This window comes from Nomascus leucogenys, chromosome 5, assembly GCF_006542625.1.
Source record: "Nomascus leucogenys isolate Asia chromosome 5, Asia_NLE_v1, whole genome shotgun sequence".
Lineage (NCBI taxonomy): Eukaryota > Metazoa > Chordata > Mammalia > Primates > Hylobatidae > Nomascus > Nomascus leucogenys.
The window spans coordinates 27,044,500-27,064,708 of record NC_044385.1 but is presented as its reverse complement, the minus strand read 5'-3'; the positions used below and the strand labels follow the sequence as shown (position 1 = coordinate 27,064,708).

The 20,209-nt window shown below is 37.9% G+C and overlaps 1 protein-coding gene and 1 non-coding gene across 3 annotated transcripts in view; both read right to left on the bottom strand.

Moving 5' to 3' along the window:
* The window catches only part of RAB3GAP2 (RAB3 GTPase activating non-catalytic protein subunit 2), a 120,843-nt gene that overhangs the window by 38,431 nt on the left and 62,203 nt on the right, over nucleotides 1-20,209 (bottom strand). For both annotated transcript variants that reach the window (XM_030812856.1, XM_030812854.1), the window contains exons 8-17: nucleotides 18,552-18,651; nucleotides 15,028-15,126; nucleotides 8,952-9,100; nucleotides 7,996-8,075; nucleotides 7,779-7,868; nucleotides 5,923-6,062; nucleotides 3,757-3,973; nucleotides 3,063-3,206; nucleotides 2,750-2,832; nucleotides 2,394-2,458 (exon numbers count right to left, since the gene is read on the bottom strand). In XM_030812856.1, the coding sequence (XP_030668716.1) occupies nucleotides 2,394-2,458; nucleotides 2,750-2,832; nucleotides 3,063-3,206; nucleotides 3,757-3,973; nucleotides 5,923-6,062; nucleotides 7,779-7,868; nucleotides 7,996-8,075; nucleotides 8,952-9,100; nucleotides 15,028-15,126; nucleotides 18,552-18,651 (1,167 nt within the window). The remainder of the gene's footprint in view (nucleotides 1-2,393; nucleotides 2,459-2,749; nucleotides 2,833-3,062; nucleotides 3,207-3,756; nucleotides 3,974-5,922; nucleotides 6,063-7,778; nucleotides 7,869-7,995; nucleotides 8,076-8,951; nucleotides 9,101-15,027; nucleotides 15,127-18,551; nucleotides 18,652-20,209) is intronic.
* LOC115835302 lies at nucleotides 13,290-13,420 on the bottom strand. The gene has a single exon (XR_004030290.1). It is a non-coding gene; the product is annotated as a small nucleolar RNA SNORA36 family (small nucleolar RNA).

Here is a 20,209-nt window from a genome sequence, read left to right as displayed (position 1 = left end):
TAGGAGAACTTTTTGTTCTAACATTTGGTCTTTGACCCCCGTTTCTGATGGGGAGCTTCTAAGACCTCTGTAATTTCCTAGATGATAGAAGCTTCTTTTTTTCTAATGAGGCCATTCATGGCAGGCTCCTGGAGAGCTTCAGAATAAGGGGTTGGTTACCAGTGGAACCAACCATGTATTTGAGGATTGAAACTTTTAGCCCAGCCCCCGACCTCTGGGGAGCCAAGAGGAGCTGAAGACTGAATTGATCACCAATGGCCAATGATATAATCAATCATGCTTATATAATGAAGCTTCCATCAACACCCAAAAGGACCAGGGTTGGAAGAGCTTCTGGATAGCTGAACATGTAGAGGTTCCTGAATAGTGGCTTGCCAGGAAAGGGAATGGAAGCTCTGCAACCCTTCCCATATGATTTACTCTATGCATCTCTTCCACTTGGCTGTTGATCTCTACCCTCTGTAATATCCTTTATAATAAATGGGTAAACATTTAAGTAAAATGTGTCCCTGAGTTCTGTGAGCTGGTCTAGCAAATTCATCAACCACAAAGAGGGGGTCACAGTAACCCTAATTTATAGCCAGTCAGTCAGAAATATAGCTGACAACCGACTACTTGTGACTGGTACCTGAAGTAGGTAGAAGTCTTGTGGGACTGAGCTCTTAACCTGTCGTGATGATCTCGTGCTATCTCCAGGTAGATGGTGTCAGAATTGAACTGAATTAGAGAATAACCAGCTGGTGTTAGCTGGAGAATCTGCCAAAGAAATTGATTGGTGTGTGGGAAAAAAAAACCCTACATCTAGTGGCAGAAGTGTTGAGTGACTGTGTAAGAGAAAAGAAAAAACCTGTGATACAGTTTTTTCTTACATTTTCACAGTAGCATTATTTTAGATGCTGTGAATTATAAAAATCAAGTATTTGGTAAGGTTCCTACTTGAAGGAGCTTAAAAGACCTAAAGAAAAAAAGTCAGGGGAGCTATGATTAACATACATGAAATAATTAGAAAATAAGTAGTCATTAACCATCCAGTTTTGATTGAAAGTAGAGTAGGAGTTCAGAGTTACCCATGGGGATCGAAGCATTATGTAAGAATTTGTGGAGTTAGGACTTGAATAGCATTATGAGGGGTTTGGATAGGAGGAGTGGGAGTAAAAGAAATCACCAATGGTGACCATATTATAACCACGAGTATGGCAAAAAGTAAAGGTCTGGCAATACCATGGAATGTTGAGGCTGTGGAGTAACAGGGACTCATACAGAACAGGTGGGAATATAAATTAGTACAACTATTTTGGGAAACAATTTGCCATCAACTAGTACAGTTGAAGAAGCTCACACCCTAGCAATTCCACTCTTAGGTATAAACGCCAGATTCTTGCATATGTGAATGAGGAAATATGTACATGGATAAGCATAGCATCGCTTGTAATGTCAAAAATCTGGAAACAACCTAACCGTTCACTGACAGGAGTGTAAATAAATTCTAGTCAGTGAGCAGAATTTGTATGGCATAGTAAATGAATCAATTATAACTATAGCTACATATACCAATATGAATGACACAGAAACATAATCCTGAAGGAAAAACTAAAGTCACAGAAGACATAGGGCATGACTCCATTTATATAAAGTTTGAAAAGGCAGGAAATGCATCAACAGGTTTCAAAGGAGCCACACAGGAATGATGTAACTATAAAGCAAAGAAAAAGAAAGAACCACGAAATTCTAAATTATGGTTACCTTAGGGATGAGAAAAGGGAATGGGACTGAGGGGGGACACTCAAGGCTCTTTAGAGTTCCTGGTAAGATTGCATTTCCTAAGGTAGGTGGTCATACACACATATTTACTATTATATATATAATGTAGGGATGTGTAGGTGTGTGTATATAAAACACACTCAGACGTATGGTAATATTAATTTTTTTTTTTTTTGAGGCGGAGTCTCGCCCTATGGCCCAGGCTGGAGTACAATGGTGCAATCTCAGCTCACTTCAACCTCCGCCTCCCGGGTTCAAACGATTCTCCTGCCTCAGCCTCCTGAGTAGCTGGGATTACAGGCGCCCGCCAACACACCCAACTAATTTTTTTGTATTTTTAGTAGAGACGGGGGTGTCACCATGTTGGCCAGGCTGGTCTCGAACTACTGACCTCATGATCCGCCTGCCTCGGCCTCCCAAAGTGCTAGGATTACAGGCGTGAATATTAATTTTTTTTTTTTTAAAGAGACAACAGGAACTTCTACATGAAAATACAGAAAGGGATAAACAATAAAAACATGAAAAGAAGACTTCAGCCTCTCATGTTTGGGGGAAATAGGAAAATAAAGATTTTCTTAAGAAGGATGTATTATAGCTACTAGCAGGAAGGTTCGTGTATTATATACACTTACTTGTTTTTTGGTTGCAGGGTATTTAATATCAAGAATTAATTCCTTTATTTCTGTTTCAACCAAATCTATAAAGAAAAAATAAAGTAAAATTTTAATTTTTATAACAGTGAAACATTATTCTGAAAGAAAATGAACATATCTGTACTATCAGTGAGTCTAAAGGATTTCTGGGTTCTCTCACATTAATGTTTTCTTGTTATGAATTATAACACCCTCTAGATGGCACACTTCAGCCTTACAGAGCAATTCCAATAAGCTGATCCATGCCTTATTTTGATTGCTCCATTCAGAATATTTTATTGATTTAAAAGATGATAGAACAGTATGCTTTATTATTTGTATGAGAGAATACCTACCAAGATTGGGAGATTTTGTTTTCAGTAAGGCTGCTAGTTTCTTCACTAGGTGCATATCCTTGGCTCGTTCACTCTTCTTATCACTAAACCAATAAATATAACAAATTATTACAGAATGTGAAATTATTTTCTTCCTAATTCTGACACACTCCAACTTTTTTTTCCTTTATATGTTTCCTATTTAACTTTAAAGATATCAGTCTAAAGGCAAAGGAAACAACACAATAGCAACTACAAAAGGGAGTACAAGAAACCTAGGAACTAGGAAAAGTTAGCAGAGGAGCGTCAATCAGCAACACTGGACACACCTTACCTCAGTGCTAAATGGAAGGGAACGTTCACTGTTTTCACACTTCCAGACACTGGATCAACAAGACAGATCTGATAAGTCTGTGGCTGCCAACTCTGACTTGTAACATTATTTAAGCCCATTATTTTATAGCCAGGATACAGCAGCCTAAAGAAATCACATAACAATATGGTAAAAATATTAGAACAAGGAGAAATGCCAAAAGGTGCTTTTATTATAGCTAGGAAACCCAACATTATTATCAATTTAGGAGCATTAATAAGGCAACTAAATACTGATAGCAAATACATAAGTAAAGCAGGGCTCAACTAGCAGAGTTCTGCCTTGTTGAAAGATTCTAAAAAATTAAATGAACACAATCAGGCCCCTGTTTCAATGGCAAAGAAACCATTCACCTCACTTACGACTAGGGCAAGCTGAAGGAACCTTTCCTTTTGAGCCTTCACAGCATAAGTAAGGGACAAACATTAGCAACAAGCTAACTTTAATTCAGCAGTGTATCATGGCATTTTTAATTTTTTTTTGGTTATTAAATACTTAAGTACATGCCAGGCACTCACAGGAAAAACCACAATAAAGAATACTGTAATTCTCAAATTTGTAATCTAATAAGCAGCTTTAGTAATAGCTTTATTTTAATAAAAGCATTCCTGTATTTCATTTTGTAACCAGCACAATGCCAGCATTTGCAGCTTACCTGCAGTGCTTCCCCACATTGAAAGCTCCTACTCTTGGTCCCTGCTGTGTGCTCCACACTTCTAAAATTCCCCTTCTTGGTGCATAGATCACAAGGAATTGAGCTACTCGACTTGGACCCTGAGAGTTTCCAAAGGGGGAAAAATCCGCCTTTTCTGGCACTCTTTCATGGAGGTCCTCTACAATTTGAATCCATCCAATTTGTGCATCGCGGTACCCTTAGAGACAGAGGAAAAGGGCAGTTAATTGCTTAATCTAGGTTCCATAGTAGCCTCCTGAAGCACTCTGGAATAGTGGGGGTGGGGGTGGGGTAAGAAAAGCTATAAAAGTATATTTTTTATTATGGAATATCTTAAATAAAAATGATAATAAATAATAACCAGTCTATCACCAAGCCTTATCGAATCTTAGTATTTTGCTATATTTACTTCTGATCACTTTTTCTCTTTAAGAAGAAAATATTGGCTGGGCACAGTGGGTCATGCCTGTAATTCCAGCACTTTGGGAAGCTGAGGCGGGTGGATCACCTGAGATCAGGAGTTTGAGACCAGCTTAACCAACATGGTGAAACCCTGTCTCTATCAAATACAAAAAATTAGCTGGGCATGGCGGCGCATGCCTGTAATCCCAGCTACTTGGGAGGCTGCGGCAGGAGAACCACTTGAACCCAGGAGGTGGAGGTTGCAGTGAGCCGAGATCGCACCATTGAACTCCAGCCTGGGCAACAAGAGCGAAACTCTCTCAAAAAAAAAAAAAAGAGAAAAGATTATAGATATAATTGAAGCCACCTAATTGCCTCTCCTGCTCTCATTCCCTTCCCTTCCCATCCAAGCCTTCTGGTGACATGCAGATAGAAAATATGGGTTACAGGGCGATGGGAGGAAGCTCTTGCATGGGAGAAGTAGCTGCTGCTGTTTTCCATTTTAGGGTGGTCCCTCACATAGGCAATTGATCCTTCTTTCCAAGGATACAATGGAAAGAAAAACCGGCTGTACCAGCTGCAGAAAGACAGGCAATGATGCAAGGAATAAGATTGCCATAGTGGATTTGGAGCAGTCAGTACAGCTTTGCCTTCTGTATTTTAGAAAAGTCTTGCTGAGAACATACCTTTAATATTGTTTCAGAAGACAAACACCAAGGAGAAATGATGTATCTGCAGTACTAAAACTATTTCTACAGATACTGAGACATGTAGTAGGTAAAGACTGCCTCTGTCTGTCACTGCAGGAGTTCTTTGGCAAGAAGGTGATAGTGGCTTCAATCTGGTCCAGAGTAATTGAATGACCTCAGTCCATTATTCCTCACATTTTACAGGATAGATAAGATTGCACCATAAATTGTGGTCTATGCTGACATGTTACTATTCCAGATGATTCTAAATAATGTAATCATCCCTTCTTTCTTAGTCAGGGAGATATTATTCACAGTGTGCCTAGTTAAAAGATATTTTCAAGTCTCCCTTATAGTTAGATGAGGCCATGTCACTAAGTCCTGGCTAATGTAGATAATGGTTGAAGGGACTTTGGGGAATATCTTCAAAGTAGATTGACTCAATTGCCAGGAGAGGCCTTCTTCCTTTCTGCTTCCTTCCTGGAATGCAGATAAGAGGGCTGTCTATGAGAACCTTGAGTGGGGAAGCCACAAGGAAGAAGACTGGGTTCCTGAAGATACTGTGGTCTGTTACTCGGGTTTGTTACTAATAGCTGAAGGAAACTCCTAAGTGACATATTTACTGACACACCAGGTGGACTGACCCAAGCATATGGATATAAAAGTCAAGTCAGCGAAGATGGGTTTTGCTATCTTAAATCTGAAAGACTTGGCATTATAGATTTCAGGAGAACATTTGGCTCAAGAATGGCTTTGTGAAGGGGAATAAATGTAGCAGGGGCAAGAAACTGAACTCAGAAATTGACAATAACAGTGAGAATTGAAAGAAAGTGCATAAGGTAAAGTTAAACATGGCTATGAGGTGATCAAACCTAAAAGATGTATCAACTGACTACTGGATCAAGTAGTTGCTGATCTGAGTTCATGTCCAAAAAAGAAAATGTAAACATAAAAAATTAAACAAAGTTATCAACCAGAAGCTAAAGGATGATAACATTGCTCAACTATTGGGGTAAAAAGTGAATTAATTGTTTTTCTGGATTTTTGTAAGAAGTACCTTTCCACATGCGTATTGCAATTCCTCTAGCTACATCCAATAAAATAACTCTGCCGAAATCATCGGTTACTGCTGCCAGTGTGTTACATGGAGACAGACATATGCTTTCACCATGGCGTCTAGAATCTGGAAGTCCAAATCTGATATTTAAAAGAAAATAAAAACTCAAATCACATTTCAGTTCAGAAACATATAACAGAATAATGAAATGCATAAATGAAATAGGCGGAATCTGTTTTTATATAAAGAAATATGAATTTTGCCTGGATTAATAGTTAATTTATTAATCACAACTGACATATGTAATATAAAATACATAAAAGAAATAAAATAAAACCACAGTCCTACGTAGGTTTTCAATAGATACCCACAACCTTATACCTTTAGAGAATATAAAGTATAACTATATTTTATTAAAAGGCATGTCACAGAAAACAATGTCCTCACCATCAACTGAATTTTAGAATATGCTCCCACACAGGCATCTTTTGTCTGTTTCAAATTCTTCCTCTTAATCTTTCTCTTTTTTGCAAGATATGACATCCTGCTGACACCAATCTGCCTGAAGCAAAAACCTTCCTTTTTCTAAATAGTTATCTCTAAACTGCTGTTGGTCTATCATCAACCTCATTAGAATTGTGAATAAAATAAAAGAGGTACTAAAAGAGGTACTAAAAGAGAACTAGGAAAGCTCACTTAGAGAAAAGTCCCTGAAACAAAGGTGCCCAACCTTTGTTACATCTATTTGAGATGCACAGGGCCATTTGGCTAATTTATTGGCTCTTGATATTAGGAAATGTGATATGTTACAATGTATTTTTTAAAGATTAAAAAAAAAAACTTAGAAGCCATACTTCGATAAATTTTAAAAATTAGTTGGCTCTTTTTAGGTGAAGAACATCCATAAATAGGAGGTGTTCTATTTCCCTTCATGGTGGTACTTTATGTTAGGTAATAAAAAATGATTTTAAAACAAAACCAAACATTAGAAAAAATGCTTCTGTCTAAAAAAAAAATGAAAAAAACAAAACAAAACAAAAATCATGCTCCCTCCACCAAAAAAAATCTCACCAATATACTAACACATTCTAAAGCACTACTGAAGGAAACAAGGAAGCACAGGCCAGGAGTCTGTCTAAAGAGTGCCTGAATACAGGACTCCTGCTTTTACTTTTTTTTTTTTGAGATGGAGTTTTTTGCTCTCGTCCCCCAGGCTGGAGTGCAACGGTGTAATCTCAGCTCACTGCAACCTCTGCTTCCCGGGTTTGAGCAATTCTCCTGCCTCAGCCTCCTGAGTAGCTGGGATTACAGGCACATGCCATCATGCCTGACTGATTTTTATATTTTTAGTAGAGACAAGGTTTCACCATGTTGAGCAGGCTGGTGTCAAACTCCTGACCTCAAGTGATCTGCCCACCTCGGCCTCCCAAAGTGCTAGGATTACAAGCGTGAGCCACTGTAATCCACTAGGATTACATTTTTTTAAAAGAAATCACTAAGTACTTTTAAAGTTTACACAACGTAGTAACAAACTATCTAAACTTTTAAAAGAAATTCAACAGCTATCACTAAATTAATTCTCCTACAACTAAGCTAATTTTATTTGTTAAAAAGCACACTCAAGAAATATATCTTGAATACCTAGTATGTAACAGGGATACAGCTGTGAACGAAACAGGTAAGAATCACTCTTCACATGGAGTTTTACATTCTAGTGGGGGAAAAAAATCCACGGCAATGGCTTTCAGAAGTTCCAAAGACGAGATCAGCAAATCAACCAAGCACACGGAAAGACCATACACATTTAACAGTACCTTTCTAAAAGGACTAAAATTTAGGAAGCATGACAGACTTGCCTTACAGCTAATGGTGTAGCTGGCTCAACCTTCGGCTTTTGCTTTTGGACAGCTTCTTCTTCGTGCTTACTTTTCCAACCAAGCCAGCCACTGAAAAGAAAGAAAACTTAGAATAAAACTGAGCTTCCAGGGTTTTAAAGTGCAGACTATCAAAATATAAGTTAAAAGCAAGCTAGATACAAATGAGATACTTTTTATTTAATTGTTAAGTAATTACCTGGCAGCATTAAATAAAGCAGAAGTGAGTTTACTTGCAACTGCTAGTGCAACATGGGATAATAATGGTTGTGTGCTTCCCTGAAAAACAGAACGTTTGACAGAGGAAACTTAGTAGCTTACAAAGAAACAAACACACTTTCTAAATAAAGCTTACTTTAAAATACTTTGAAAAGTTGTAAAGACTGGACTAGCAACTCAGCTTCTTTCAGAGTACAGTGAAAAGTTTATTTTAGGCACAATATAAGAAAAAGTTTTAACTCTATAGTTTAAAAATAAAATCACAATTAGTCTATTTTACCATTAGAATTTCCCTCTTTAAATTGTAATTTCATTAAAATAAATTTTAAACTAGGACATTAAGATTACATTATTCTAGCTGGACTATGGATTTCACATGTACACATAACTGGCTCTTTTCTCTCTTTATATATATATATATATATATGCACACACATATACACACACATTTTTATAAAAGTAAAAAGATATTTTGGACAACTCTGAGAAGCATGCTTTTTAAGTGAGAAACAAGAGCTGCCAAATCTAACACTCAACTTTCCACTATTTTAGGAAGCAATTTTCACCACTTATAACAAGTATAGCTGGCAGCTTGTTCTGTCTTTACAATTCCTCATTTACTCAAATCCCTAGTGGGCTGACATCATTAACAAGCCTGAGCTCCTGACTATTGCACCAATATTTAAAGACATCTCAGCTATCAAAGAACTCAGGGCTTCAGAAACAAAGAATTTTCTTTTATACTGATGGTAGTACCTTTTCAGTTAATCTAAAGAATTTAGAAGAAAGCTAGTTGAGATTAATTTTAGTTTCAATTGAAATTTAGAAATGTAAACTGCTTAATCTTCTAAGGCTAAGCAAGTTACCATATCCAATTTGTAGACAAATTGTAAAATCAAGAGCAGCCTTACTCATGATCATTGATAAAACTCATACCTCTAAAGCATAGAAGAAGCCAGTAAATGGATTGGACCCTACAGTGATATACTGAGACATGGCAGGTGGACTATTTTTAATTGCTGCATTAAATCCACCTATATTGGAGGCAGTCTTCATTTGATCAAAGGGGGACAGAGTCATAATACCTAATAATAAAAAAAAAACAACGTGATTTGAATGTACAATGTTATTTCGGTCATTACATTTTTACTTCAGTTCCATTCTAAGATGCTAAATTTTTAGTTTTATTTAATAACCAAAAGTCATTTTAAAAGTTACAAAATCAACCTCAGAAAATATTCTGCCGGGCATGGTGGCTCACTCCTATAATCCCTGCACTCAGGAGGCCAAGGCAGGTGGATCACTCGAGGTCAAGAGTTTGAAATCAGCCTGGCCAACATGGTGAAACCCCACCTCTGCTAAATATACAAAAATTAGCCATGCGTGGTGGTGGGTGCCTGTAATCTTAGCTACTTGGGAGGCTGGGGCAGGAGAATTGCTTGAACCTGGGAGGTGGACGTTGCAGTGAGCTGAGATCGCACCAACTGCACTCCAGCCTGGGCAACAGGGCGAGAACCCATCTCAAAAAAAAAAAAAAATTAAATATTAAAATTTCCATCTATAATTTCTATAACCTATAGAATATCATAAAAACAAAATTTAATTTTTTGAACAGATACGCAACTCAGAGGTACCAGAAGTATACAGTCCACTTATATCCCCAAATACCAATTCACTTCTTTTTTTTTTCTTTTTGAGATGGCGTCTCACCCTGTCGCCCAGGCTGGAGTACAATGGTGCGATCTCAGCTCACTGCAACCTCTGCCTCCCAGGTTCAAGCGATTCTCTTGCCTCAGCCTCCCCAAATAGCTGGGATTACAGACACGCACCACCACGCCCAGCTAATTTTTGTATTTTTAGTAGAGACGAAGTTTTGCCGTGTTGGCCAGGCTGGTCTCAAACTTCTGACCTCAGGTGATCCTCCAGCCTCAGCCTCCCAAAGTGTTGGGATTACCGGTGTGAGCCACTGTGCCCAGCCAATATAGGCATGTGCTGCTGTGCCTGACCTTACTAATTTTCATATACATGTATTGCCTCCCCTTTGCCCGAAAACCGTCAAAAAATGCATTCATCCTTAAGATGTGTCCTAGGAAAGGAAATTCTTTGAGTGAGTTCATAAGCAAACCATTCACTGGATTTACAGGAATTAAAGTGATCAAACAAATCCTTGGACTATTTTTTAAATTCCCCTCCTACCTCCTGGACTATTATAAAAGATCAGAACACCTGTCTCATAGTCATGAATGAATCCATGATTCAGTTTACAAAATGTTTTCACTATATTACAAAATTTGCTTAAGTTTTGCCTGACTCCACCAAAACACGATCAAAGGGCAAATTGTATGGCATATAAATTGAAATTTAAGTCTTAAAACAGCTTCTTTTCAAACTCCCATGCAATATACACGGGAGTATAAATTACTACACGGTAATCCAGAGGACAATTTTGCAATAGATATGCAATTTTTTCAAAGGATTCTAATTTATTGTAAGGAAATGGCTGATCAGTCCTTTCCATCCTTGCTACCAATGATGTTTTCCTTCCTATAACTTAAATCATCCATTTTCAATGTCACACTTTAGATCCTGTCATCAGCAACTGTAGATTCTTTGTAATTTTGATTTCAAGCATACCACACTTAGACCACCACCTCCTAGCTTTCCATCTCAATTACTCCAGAAACTCCCTGCAGTAATTTCACAATTTTGAGTTTAAATTAATTAATCCTACTATTTTTTCCACTATTTATCAAGTACCTCTTGGGATCACTTCCCTTTCTATCCAGCTTAGCTTTGTGTTCCATCATCATCGCTTTCTTGCAAATATCCACAACCTCCCTATACTCGTTTCCCCCTACACACATACTCCTCTGGCTAAATCTTAACCTTGGTTGACCTAAACTTTCTGCATTCTCTGCTCTTGAAGCAAAATAGCTGATCATTGCTAAGAAAAACAATACCTCTGGGTTTCAAAGTAAGGACCACAAACAAATGGACATAAAGGTTGGTCCAAAATCCTTCTGACCTCCTCAACCCTTCCTTCCCATCCTCGATCCTTTGAAATCTATTTGTTGAAGAAACAAGGCTGTTTGAGACTAATTTCCCACAGTCCACATTTTGCTGACCACATTCCTACAGTATTATTTAAAGTGTTTTTCTGCCCTCTATATTGCTACACATTGGTACTGAATTTAGGGGGCTGTTATCTTTCAAGTCACCGATTTTAGCACTATTTTTCATTAACTTAAGATGGTATGGCTTATTTACATCTCTCTTTCTCTCCCTATATCCTTCCAAAATATTTGTATCTCAATTTTTTATTAAATTCACTGTTTTTATTATTAGGAATGATATAAGTATTCCTCACTGCTGAGACATGCTACTTACTGTAATTACATTTCCTTGGCTGTGCATTCTTTTTTTTCTGGAGTTATTATTACCTTGTCATTTAGAGTTTTCCCTGAGCGTCTGAGGCCTTTCCACACTTTGAAAGACATCAAAGTCTCTCTCAATATAAATTTCCATAAAGTCAAACTCATTGGATAATTTTCTAGGCCTAGCAGAGTGACTAAAGAAGGCCTCTTTGACAACGTGATATATAAAGAGACCTGAGTGAAGAGAGGGAGAAAGCCATGTGACTAGCTAGTTTTCCAGGCAGAGGGAGCAGTAATTCTAAATGCTCTAGAGTAGGAATATGCTTGCTGTGTCTGAGGAACACAAAGGAGATCTGCGTGATGAAACACAATGAACAGGGAGGGGAACCCTACAGGAGACAGCGTCAGAGGTACCATAAGCCAGATAAAGTTGGGCCTTGTATGTCACGGTAAGGAGCAACCAGAAAAAGAAAGATGATGTAGAAAAAAAAAGGAGGAGCAAGTTTGACAGGAGGAAATTAAGAATTCGATTTTGGATATGTTAAGTTTGATAGCTAGGTAAAAGTTATTCAGTAGGGAACTGGAGAAATGAGTGTGAGGCTTCAGGAAGAGGTCAGGACTCCATAAAAATGGAGATACTGGGAATCTATTTCTTATGCTCCTTGTTTGTGATTTTAGACAGCAGGGGGTGAAAATATTTATTCTTAATACCATATTAATTTGGCTTTCATCCTCATCATTCTACTGTAACTTTCATATCAAAAGTCAGTAAATAACTCCATGTTGTCAAATCCAGTGGACCTTCTTGAATTCTACAAAACATTCCACAGTAAACCACTCCCTCTCAAATTTATATCTACAATCCCAGCTTCCTCCCTGAACTTCCAACTCTCATGTCCAATTCGTATACTTGATACCTCTACTTGAATGTTTAACTGTGTCAGAAGTTAACCTGTAAAAACGTAACTCTTTATTTGCCTACCTTAAATCTCTTCCTCTCCTCCTTATTCTCATTTCAGTAAACAGTCACATCATCCACCCTGTTGCTCAAACTTAAAAATTAAGAAACCCTTAATTCTTTCCTTCCTCTTGTTTCTCAAAACCATCCCTGAGCAAGTACAAAAGGTATCTCAAATCTGTCTACTTCCTTCCATCTCCACTGCCTCCACCATAAAGCCATCATTCTCTCTTGTGTGAATTATTGCAATAACTGGTCTCCTTGCTTTCTTCTACAAGCATCTCTCTACCCTAACTGGTCTCCTTGCTTTCTTCTACAAGCATCTCTCTACCCAGCAAACAGATATGTTTAAATGTAATCCCCCACTTAGAATCCATCAATGACATCCACTGCATTTAGAATAAAATCGGATCTCCTTATCCCTACGTGATCTAACCCGTCTGCATCTCCAACCTAACCTTGTCCTGTTTTCCCCTCACTCTTTACGGTCAAGTCACACCAACCCCCTTTCTGTTTCTTGAACACTCTGAGGTCTTCAAGGCTCCCAGGCCTATATCCCTGATGCTCCTCTGCCTAGAATGCTCTTCTTACACCTCTTTCCATAGCTGGCTCCTTCTCATCCTTCAAGTCTCAGTCTGAATGTCACGTCCTTGGAGAGGCCTTTCCTCACTAATCTACCTAAAGCACCCTCTTCCTTTACTCTCTATCATAACCTTCTACTTATTTTCTTCATGATGCCCACTAAGAGTTTGATATTATCATATTTATTCATTTAGTTTAATGTTTGTCTCCCCATCACCAAAACGTAAGCTTTATCAGGGTGGGGTCCTATCTTGTATTTCTAGCACAAATATTAATAGGTACTCATTTATTTGTTGAATAAATTAACCAGACCTCTACATAAAGATGTACATACAATAAAATTTATTGTACCTTTTTTCATTTTGTAGGCTGGGGATAAATGAATAGAATAATAGTTTCTATCCAATCATTTTCCCTAGCCAGTTTCAATGTTCCAAAGTTTAATTAACAGAGCAGGGAAGCTACCCCGAACTGAACTCAACACTTTGGAATTTTGTAGCATTTTTATGCTAGCAAAAAAGTAGACACACTGAAACGTTTACCAATAGGTTTTTATTACAGAGTATTCCATATAAGAGCTACACAGTAAATAGAAAGACGGCCTGTGTGTCAGATATCGTTAGCCTCTTTAGAGTCACCCTCCTTCCTCTTCTCCTTGCTCTTTCTCTCCCAGTGTCCAGTTTGCATAGAATGAGTAGAACTTGACCAAGTGAACAAACACAGAGGAGGCATTCTAGCCAACACGCACATAGCTCTAGGGATAAAAGTGTATAGTGTGCTGGAGAAACAATGAGTGTGTCCTCCTCTGCTCCCACTACAGCTGGTCCCCTTGTCTGTTACGATTATTATATTGTAGTACTATAGCCATTCTCATGTGTTTGTTCTAACTAGACTCCTAGACTCACACTTTCAGACAGCAGAGAAGCATGTCTTTACATCTCTATACCCTCAATACCTAACACAGTAAGCTCTCTTATACTGGCTGCAGGAAGAAATCTGCTTTTATCTATATTTTACTAGTTTAAAGGTTACTTTTTTTTTAAGCGATGGGGTCTCGCTATATTGCCCAGGTTGGTCTTGAACTCTTGGGCTCAAGAGATCCTCCTACCTCAGCCTTCTGAGTAGCTGGGATTACAGGTACAAGCCACCACACCTGACCAAGGTTATATTTTTAAAAGACTGACTTATATGGTCATTATATAGACCAAATTTGTCTGTAGAAAAATTAGTCAAACAGTGAGTGATTTAAAACTGTACAATACTGTGGCTGAGGGCATAATTAAATCTTTATTAAAACTGCTACAATTTATTTTTGTTTTGTTTTGCTTTCTTGAGACAGAGTCTTGCTCTGTCACCCAGGTTGGAGTGCAGTGGCGTGATCTTGGCTCACTGCAACCTCCACCTCCCGGGTTCAGGCAATTCTCCTGCCTCAGCCTCCTAAGTGGCTGGGAATACGGGTGTGCACCACCACACCCGGCTAATTTTTGTATTTTTAGTAGAGACGGGGTTTCACTATGTGGGGTCAGGCTAATCTTGAACTTCTGGCCTCATGTGATCCACCCGCCTCGGCCTCCCAAAGTGCTGGGATTACAGGTGTTAGCCATCATGCCAGGCTTTAAAGATACATGCCTATGATGATCTGAATCCGAACTAACTTCCAGATGTCCCACTAAAGGCAATGCATTTTTTCACGTAAGAATAAATGTTGGCCGGGTGCAGTGGCTCATGCCTGTAATCTCAGCACTTTGGGAGGATAAGGCCGGTGGACCTCTTGAGGTCAGGAGTTCAAGACCAACCCAGCCAACATGATGAAATCCTGTCTCTATTAAAAATACAAAAATTAGCCAGGCGTGGTGGCGCACTTGTAATTTCAGCTACTTGGGAGGCTGAGGTGGGAGGATCACTTGATCCTGGGAGGTGGAGGTTGCAGTGTGCTGAGATCATGCCACTGCACTCCTGCCTGGGTGATACAGCAAAGCTCCATCTTAAAAAATAATAATAATAAATAAAGAATAAATGTCCATTTCTAATAAACGAGATACTTCAATAAAAAGTATAAGAAGTAAATTCCAAGAGAATTTGAATTAGTAATACTTACCAACACTAGCATGATCAATAATAGTGTCAATATCTTGTAGACCCCATTTCTTATAAGCTAATGGTGGTGGTTGTATGTTCTCATTGCCTGATGCTGCAGCTACCAAAAATAAAATAGACAATTCAAACTTAATTATTATGGATAAACTGAAGTTTTACAAAAAAAATTAAAACCATACTAATTTCTTATTCTAAAATTTCAGCTAATAATGAGGCAAAGTAATGAAAACAAGGCATAAAGTGAGATTTATTCACACCAAGACAATGCACATAAAATGCAAACATTTGAAAGACTAAGTTGGCTGTCACAAAAGATTCTGGAACACTCCAGTAATTAAAGAAGGCTATTAAAAATCCTAGACTACGTCGGCCGGGCGCGGTGGCTCACGTTTGTAATCCCAGCACTTTGGGAGGCCGAGGCGGGCAGATCACGAGGTCAGGAGATCGAGACCACAGTGAAACCCCGTCTCTACCAAAAAATACAAAAAAATTAGCCGGGCGTGGTGGTGGGCGCCTGTAGTCCCAGCTACTCGGAGAGGCTGAGGCAGGAGAATGGCGTGAACCCAGGAGGCAGAGCTTGCAGTGAGCCGAGACTGCGCCACTGCACTCCAGCCTGGGTGCCTGGGTGACAGAGCGAGACTCCGTCTCAAAAAATAAATAAATAAATAAAAAATAAAAATAAAAATCCTAGACTACTACTAAAAATCAAAGTGAATTCAGGCCGGGCATGGTGGCTCATGCCTGTAATCCCAGCACTTCGGGAGGCCGAGGCAGGCAGATCACTTGAGATCGCAGGCAGATCGCTTTGAGATCAGCCTGGCCAACATGGTGAAACCCCGTCTCTAGTAAAAATACAAAAATGAGCCAGACGTGGTGGTACATGCCTTCAGTACCAGCTACTCGGGAGGCTGAGGCAGGAAAATCGCTTGAACCTGGGAGGTGGAGGTTGCAGTATGCTGAGATCACGCCACTCTGCACTCCAGCCCGGGTGAGACAGGGAGACTCCCTCTCGAAAACAACAAAAGAAAACAAAACAAAAACAAAGTGAATTCAAACTGCAAGTGATGCCAAGTAAGCAATTTCTCCCTCTTGACAAAGTGGATGAAATCCTGGGGATAGGAATCAGTGCTTTACTGATTGAAAAACTAAAATCCTGATATACCTGGGAGAGCACACATACAGCAAGGTCTCTAACCTAGGTATCTGAGACCAGACTTGATAGAAAGATATGTTAAAAGCAACAGCACTGTCAAAAAAATGAATGAAATGCCAATCTTTAACCTCAGTCCCTTCACCCAGTGAGTAAGAAAAGGAAAAGCAACAGTTAAACACCTCTTGCCATAGATTCATGCACATCCCATGAATCAGTAAACTTCCATGCTACATATTAGAATACTGCTGAGTTCTGGCTGTTTATTCAGGAAAGTGAGAAAATAATAATAAAGAAAAAATATAACCTCTAAATATTGCAGATTGATAGTAAAGCCAAGAAAAGATAATTTTCTTATATGCCAAAATAAACATCACAATTTATGGCTAAGTAACCAGAACTCTTTTTACAGCAACTTACAACCCAAGGGCACTAAATGGCTTAATTCCTTATTACTTCCTAGGAGACAAATGGCTTTATGGTCTCATACACAACAAACAAACAGAAATTCAAAAATGGTGAAAAATTAAATGGCTGATATACCAATTATAAAATAATTGTCTATTTCTAGTTTATTAATAAACTTCTTACCCACAGGAAATTCCCTTTTGGCATATATATTAATGGTGAGTATTTTAAATGTTCTCAAGATAATGAAGCTTATGGTGGGTTAAATTTAAATAATTTAAAAGATTATGAAAATAGGTATAAAAATTTAAACCAATTGTAAAAAAAGAACCACACAGCCAAGACTTCAGAATTTTACCAATCATATCAACCTACTAAAAAAGACAGAGAAAAAATTTTTATTGCAATATAAGATGCTGCATTTAGACTAGATTTAGAAATAATTTCATATCCCAATTTTAGAGTTGTTAAAATATGTAAAAGAAAAGTCTTATAATCAGTGAAAATATGAGTAGTGGCACTGACTTCCCCTTTTCTTCTGGGATTGAGTAGAGGAGACTTAGTGGCCCCAAAACAAAGTTTAACTCCTAAATGGTTGAGACAGCTTCCTGAAAACATAGGCTAATTAGGATATGTTTACTGCTTCATAAAATTGTTTCTAAACCTAGTCTAAATCCAGCATCTCATATTGCAATCAAAAATTTTTCTCTGTCTTTTTTAGCAGGTTGATATGATTGGTAAAAATTCTGATGTCTTGGCTATGTGGTTCTTTTCTAGTAAATGCTTTTTTACTAGGTCAGAATTTGTTTAAATTTTTATATCTATTTTCAGAATCTTTTAAATTATTTAAATTTAGCCCACCATAAGCTTCATTATCTTGAGAACATTTAAAATACTCACCATTAATCTATATATCAAAAGGCAATTTTCCGTAGAAGTCCATTAATTTAATAAACTAAAAATAGACAATAATTTTATAATCGGTATTATCAGCCATTTAATTTTTCACCAAAGTTAAACTTTGTTTTGGGGCCATTAAGGCTCCTCTACTCAATCCCAGAAGAAAAGGGGAAGTTAGTGCTACTACTCATATTTTCACTGATTTTAAGACTCTTCCATATTTTCACAACTCTGAAATTGAGATCTGAAAATTGATGGTGTGTCTTTCACTGGCAATAGTTTCTCTTCTTAGTGGTACATAAAATAATAGTGTATCTTACAATCAATGCCATGTTGAATTTGATGAAATATCTCTTCCAAAAGATGTAACAGCATCAGAATGTAAACTATAGGTAGTAAAAGTAAGAATTCTTGATTATTTGGGCAGTTTTCATCCCTAAGTCACAAAATAATGTCGTTGCCCATATATATATTAAGTTTAGGCCTCTAGCTTTTCTCCATTCTGAGTGTTCTGAGTTAGCAAAAAGCAGCTCATGTTGACTCCCTGCTGGGTCCTGCCTACAGTGATACCTGTAGGATCTTGCATTTCCCTTGCACACAGTCATAGCTTTATTCTCAGGGAGGATGGAAGCAATGTAGAGTCACCAGATTTTAGGATGTTGGCCTTGATCAGCTGCTGATCTAGTGAAAATCTGGTACCTCAGCCACATGCAACTAAATTCTTTACCCCAATGTTACTTGTCAATACTAGGGTTGGTTGTCAATGTTGGTTGCAAATCTAGCTAGCCAAGACATACTGCTGAATTCGTGAAGAAAGCCCAGTGTTCCTGTGCTGACCATACTCTCCAAAGGCAACATGTGAAGAGTGTTTATGTTTTAGCTCTTGTCTCTACCTTACTAAGCAATCTACTCAACATGCTCCCCTTTCTCTACAGAAGGCAGGTTTTCCCCATAAATCTAGTTCAGAAGGCCTTTTTTACTTAGAAGACATACTTAATTCCATAAGCAGGTGAAATTAAATAAAACAAACATTAACAGAGGTTAAATATTTCTTGCCAAAATATTACCTTTTGCTACCTGATTTCGACAAGCACGAAGAGATTGAAAAAGGCTAAATCCATCAATAGTCACAATGGCAGCTGGATATAAGATACTCAACTCTTCATTCTATTTAAGAAATTTAAAAAAAAGTTCTTGAATAGATACATCAAATAAGCTTATCTACTTTTTATTATACTGAATTTCACGAATAATGTAAAATAAAAAATACTGGGACTAAACCATCAACCACCCAACACCCAAAGCAGTATCAGGCAGAAGAACAGTAAAAATAGACAAAAAATTAATTTCAGAGTGCCTTTTTGCCAAACACCTAAAATTCTTTTCAAATATAACCTTTTGTATATGGTGAATAATTATCTCAAAGATGCTACGAGTAAAGAAAGAATTACAATTTCATAAAAAGTAAATATACTCATTGCACAGATACAAACAGTATGTAAAAACAGAAGAATACTCACCTGAAATCCCAGACACGTCTCAATACACATCCCCAAATATATTCATACACATTTGCATAAGGCTATACCACATATAGTATCCTAACATGTTTTTTACTACTCAATAATATGTCAATGATATTTTTCCATTTCAATAAGTGAACAAATCATTTCTTGTTGTGGCTGCACAGTCTGTCATTACATGTACCCGATTTTACTTAACCAGTTCATATTGATGGACATTCGGTTTGGCCTCCTGCTTCCACTCTTGCTCTCTACAATCCATGCTCCACACAGCCAGTGTGCTCTTGGTGAGACATAGCAGATCAAACCAATCTCCTGATTAAAACTCTTCAATGACTCCCTTCTGCATTTAGAATAAAACCTGAACTCATTAACCATGGCTGCAACATCTGGCAAATGTGAGAGGTCATCATTACCCTCAGACCTTTGCATGTGCTTGGACCTTCTCCTCTCAGATCTTCACCTGCCTAATTGTTCCTGTCATTCAGGTTTCAGTTCAAATGTTAGTTACCCAGAGAGGCTGCTCCTGAACCTCCATCTCAAACAACATACCTATTCTCTTGGCACATTGCTATCTTATCAACATGACTTCCTTTACAGCACCTATCAGAGATTGGAATCACCTTGATATCTCTAGCTGCCTACTGTTGGTTTCCCTCCACCATCCCCAAACTGTAAGCCCCGTGAAAGCAGGAACCTCGTATGCCTGTTACACCAATGAATCATCAGGGATTAGAAGTGAACTGGGCAAATAATAGGCAGGAAAGAATATTTATGAATTAATATATTTTCATCATTATAAACATCACTGCGATAAACATTCTTCTGTCTGTATCTTTTCATGTTAGTAGGATATTACTTTAGTGTAAATTCCTTCAAGTGGGTCTGTTGGGTCATACAGTATTCACAATTTTCATTCTCATATATATTAAGTTGCCTCAAAAAGTACCTATCAACTTATATTTCCACCAATAACACATGAGAGTGACTGTTTCTGTATATTGTCATCAAAAGTTTGTTAATCTTTATCTTTGCCAATCCAAAAGGTGAAAAGTTGTCTCATTGTATTTTCTTAGAGTTCTTAGATTATTATTAAGGTTCAAAATTTTCTTATATGCTTTTGGGCCAATTTCTTCTCTTGAGATCTGCCTTGCTCCTTTTTCTACTGGACTGTCAGGCTGTTTCTCTTTTTAAAAAAGACT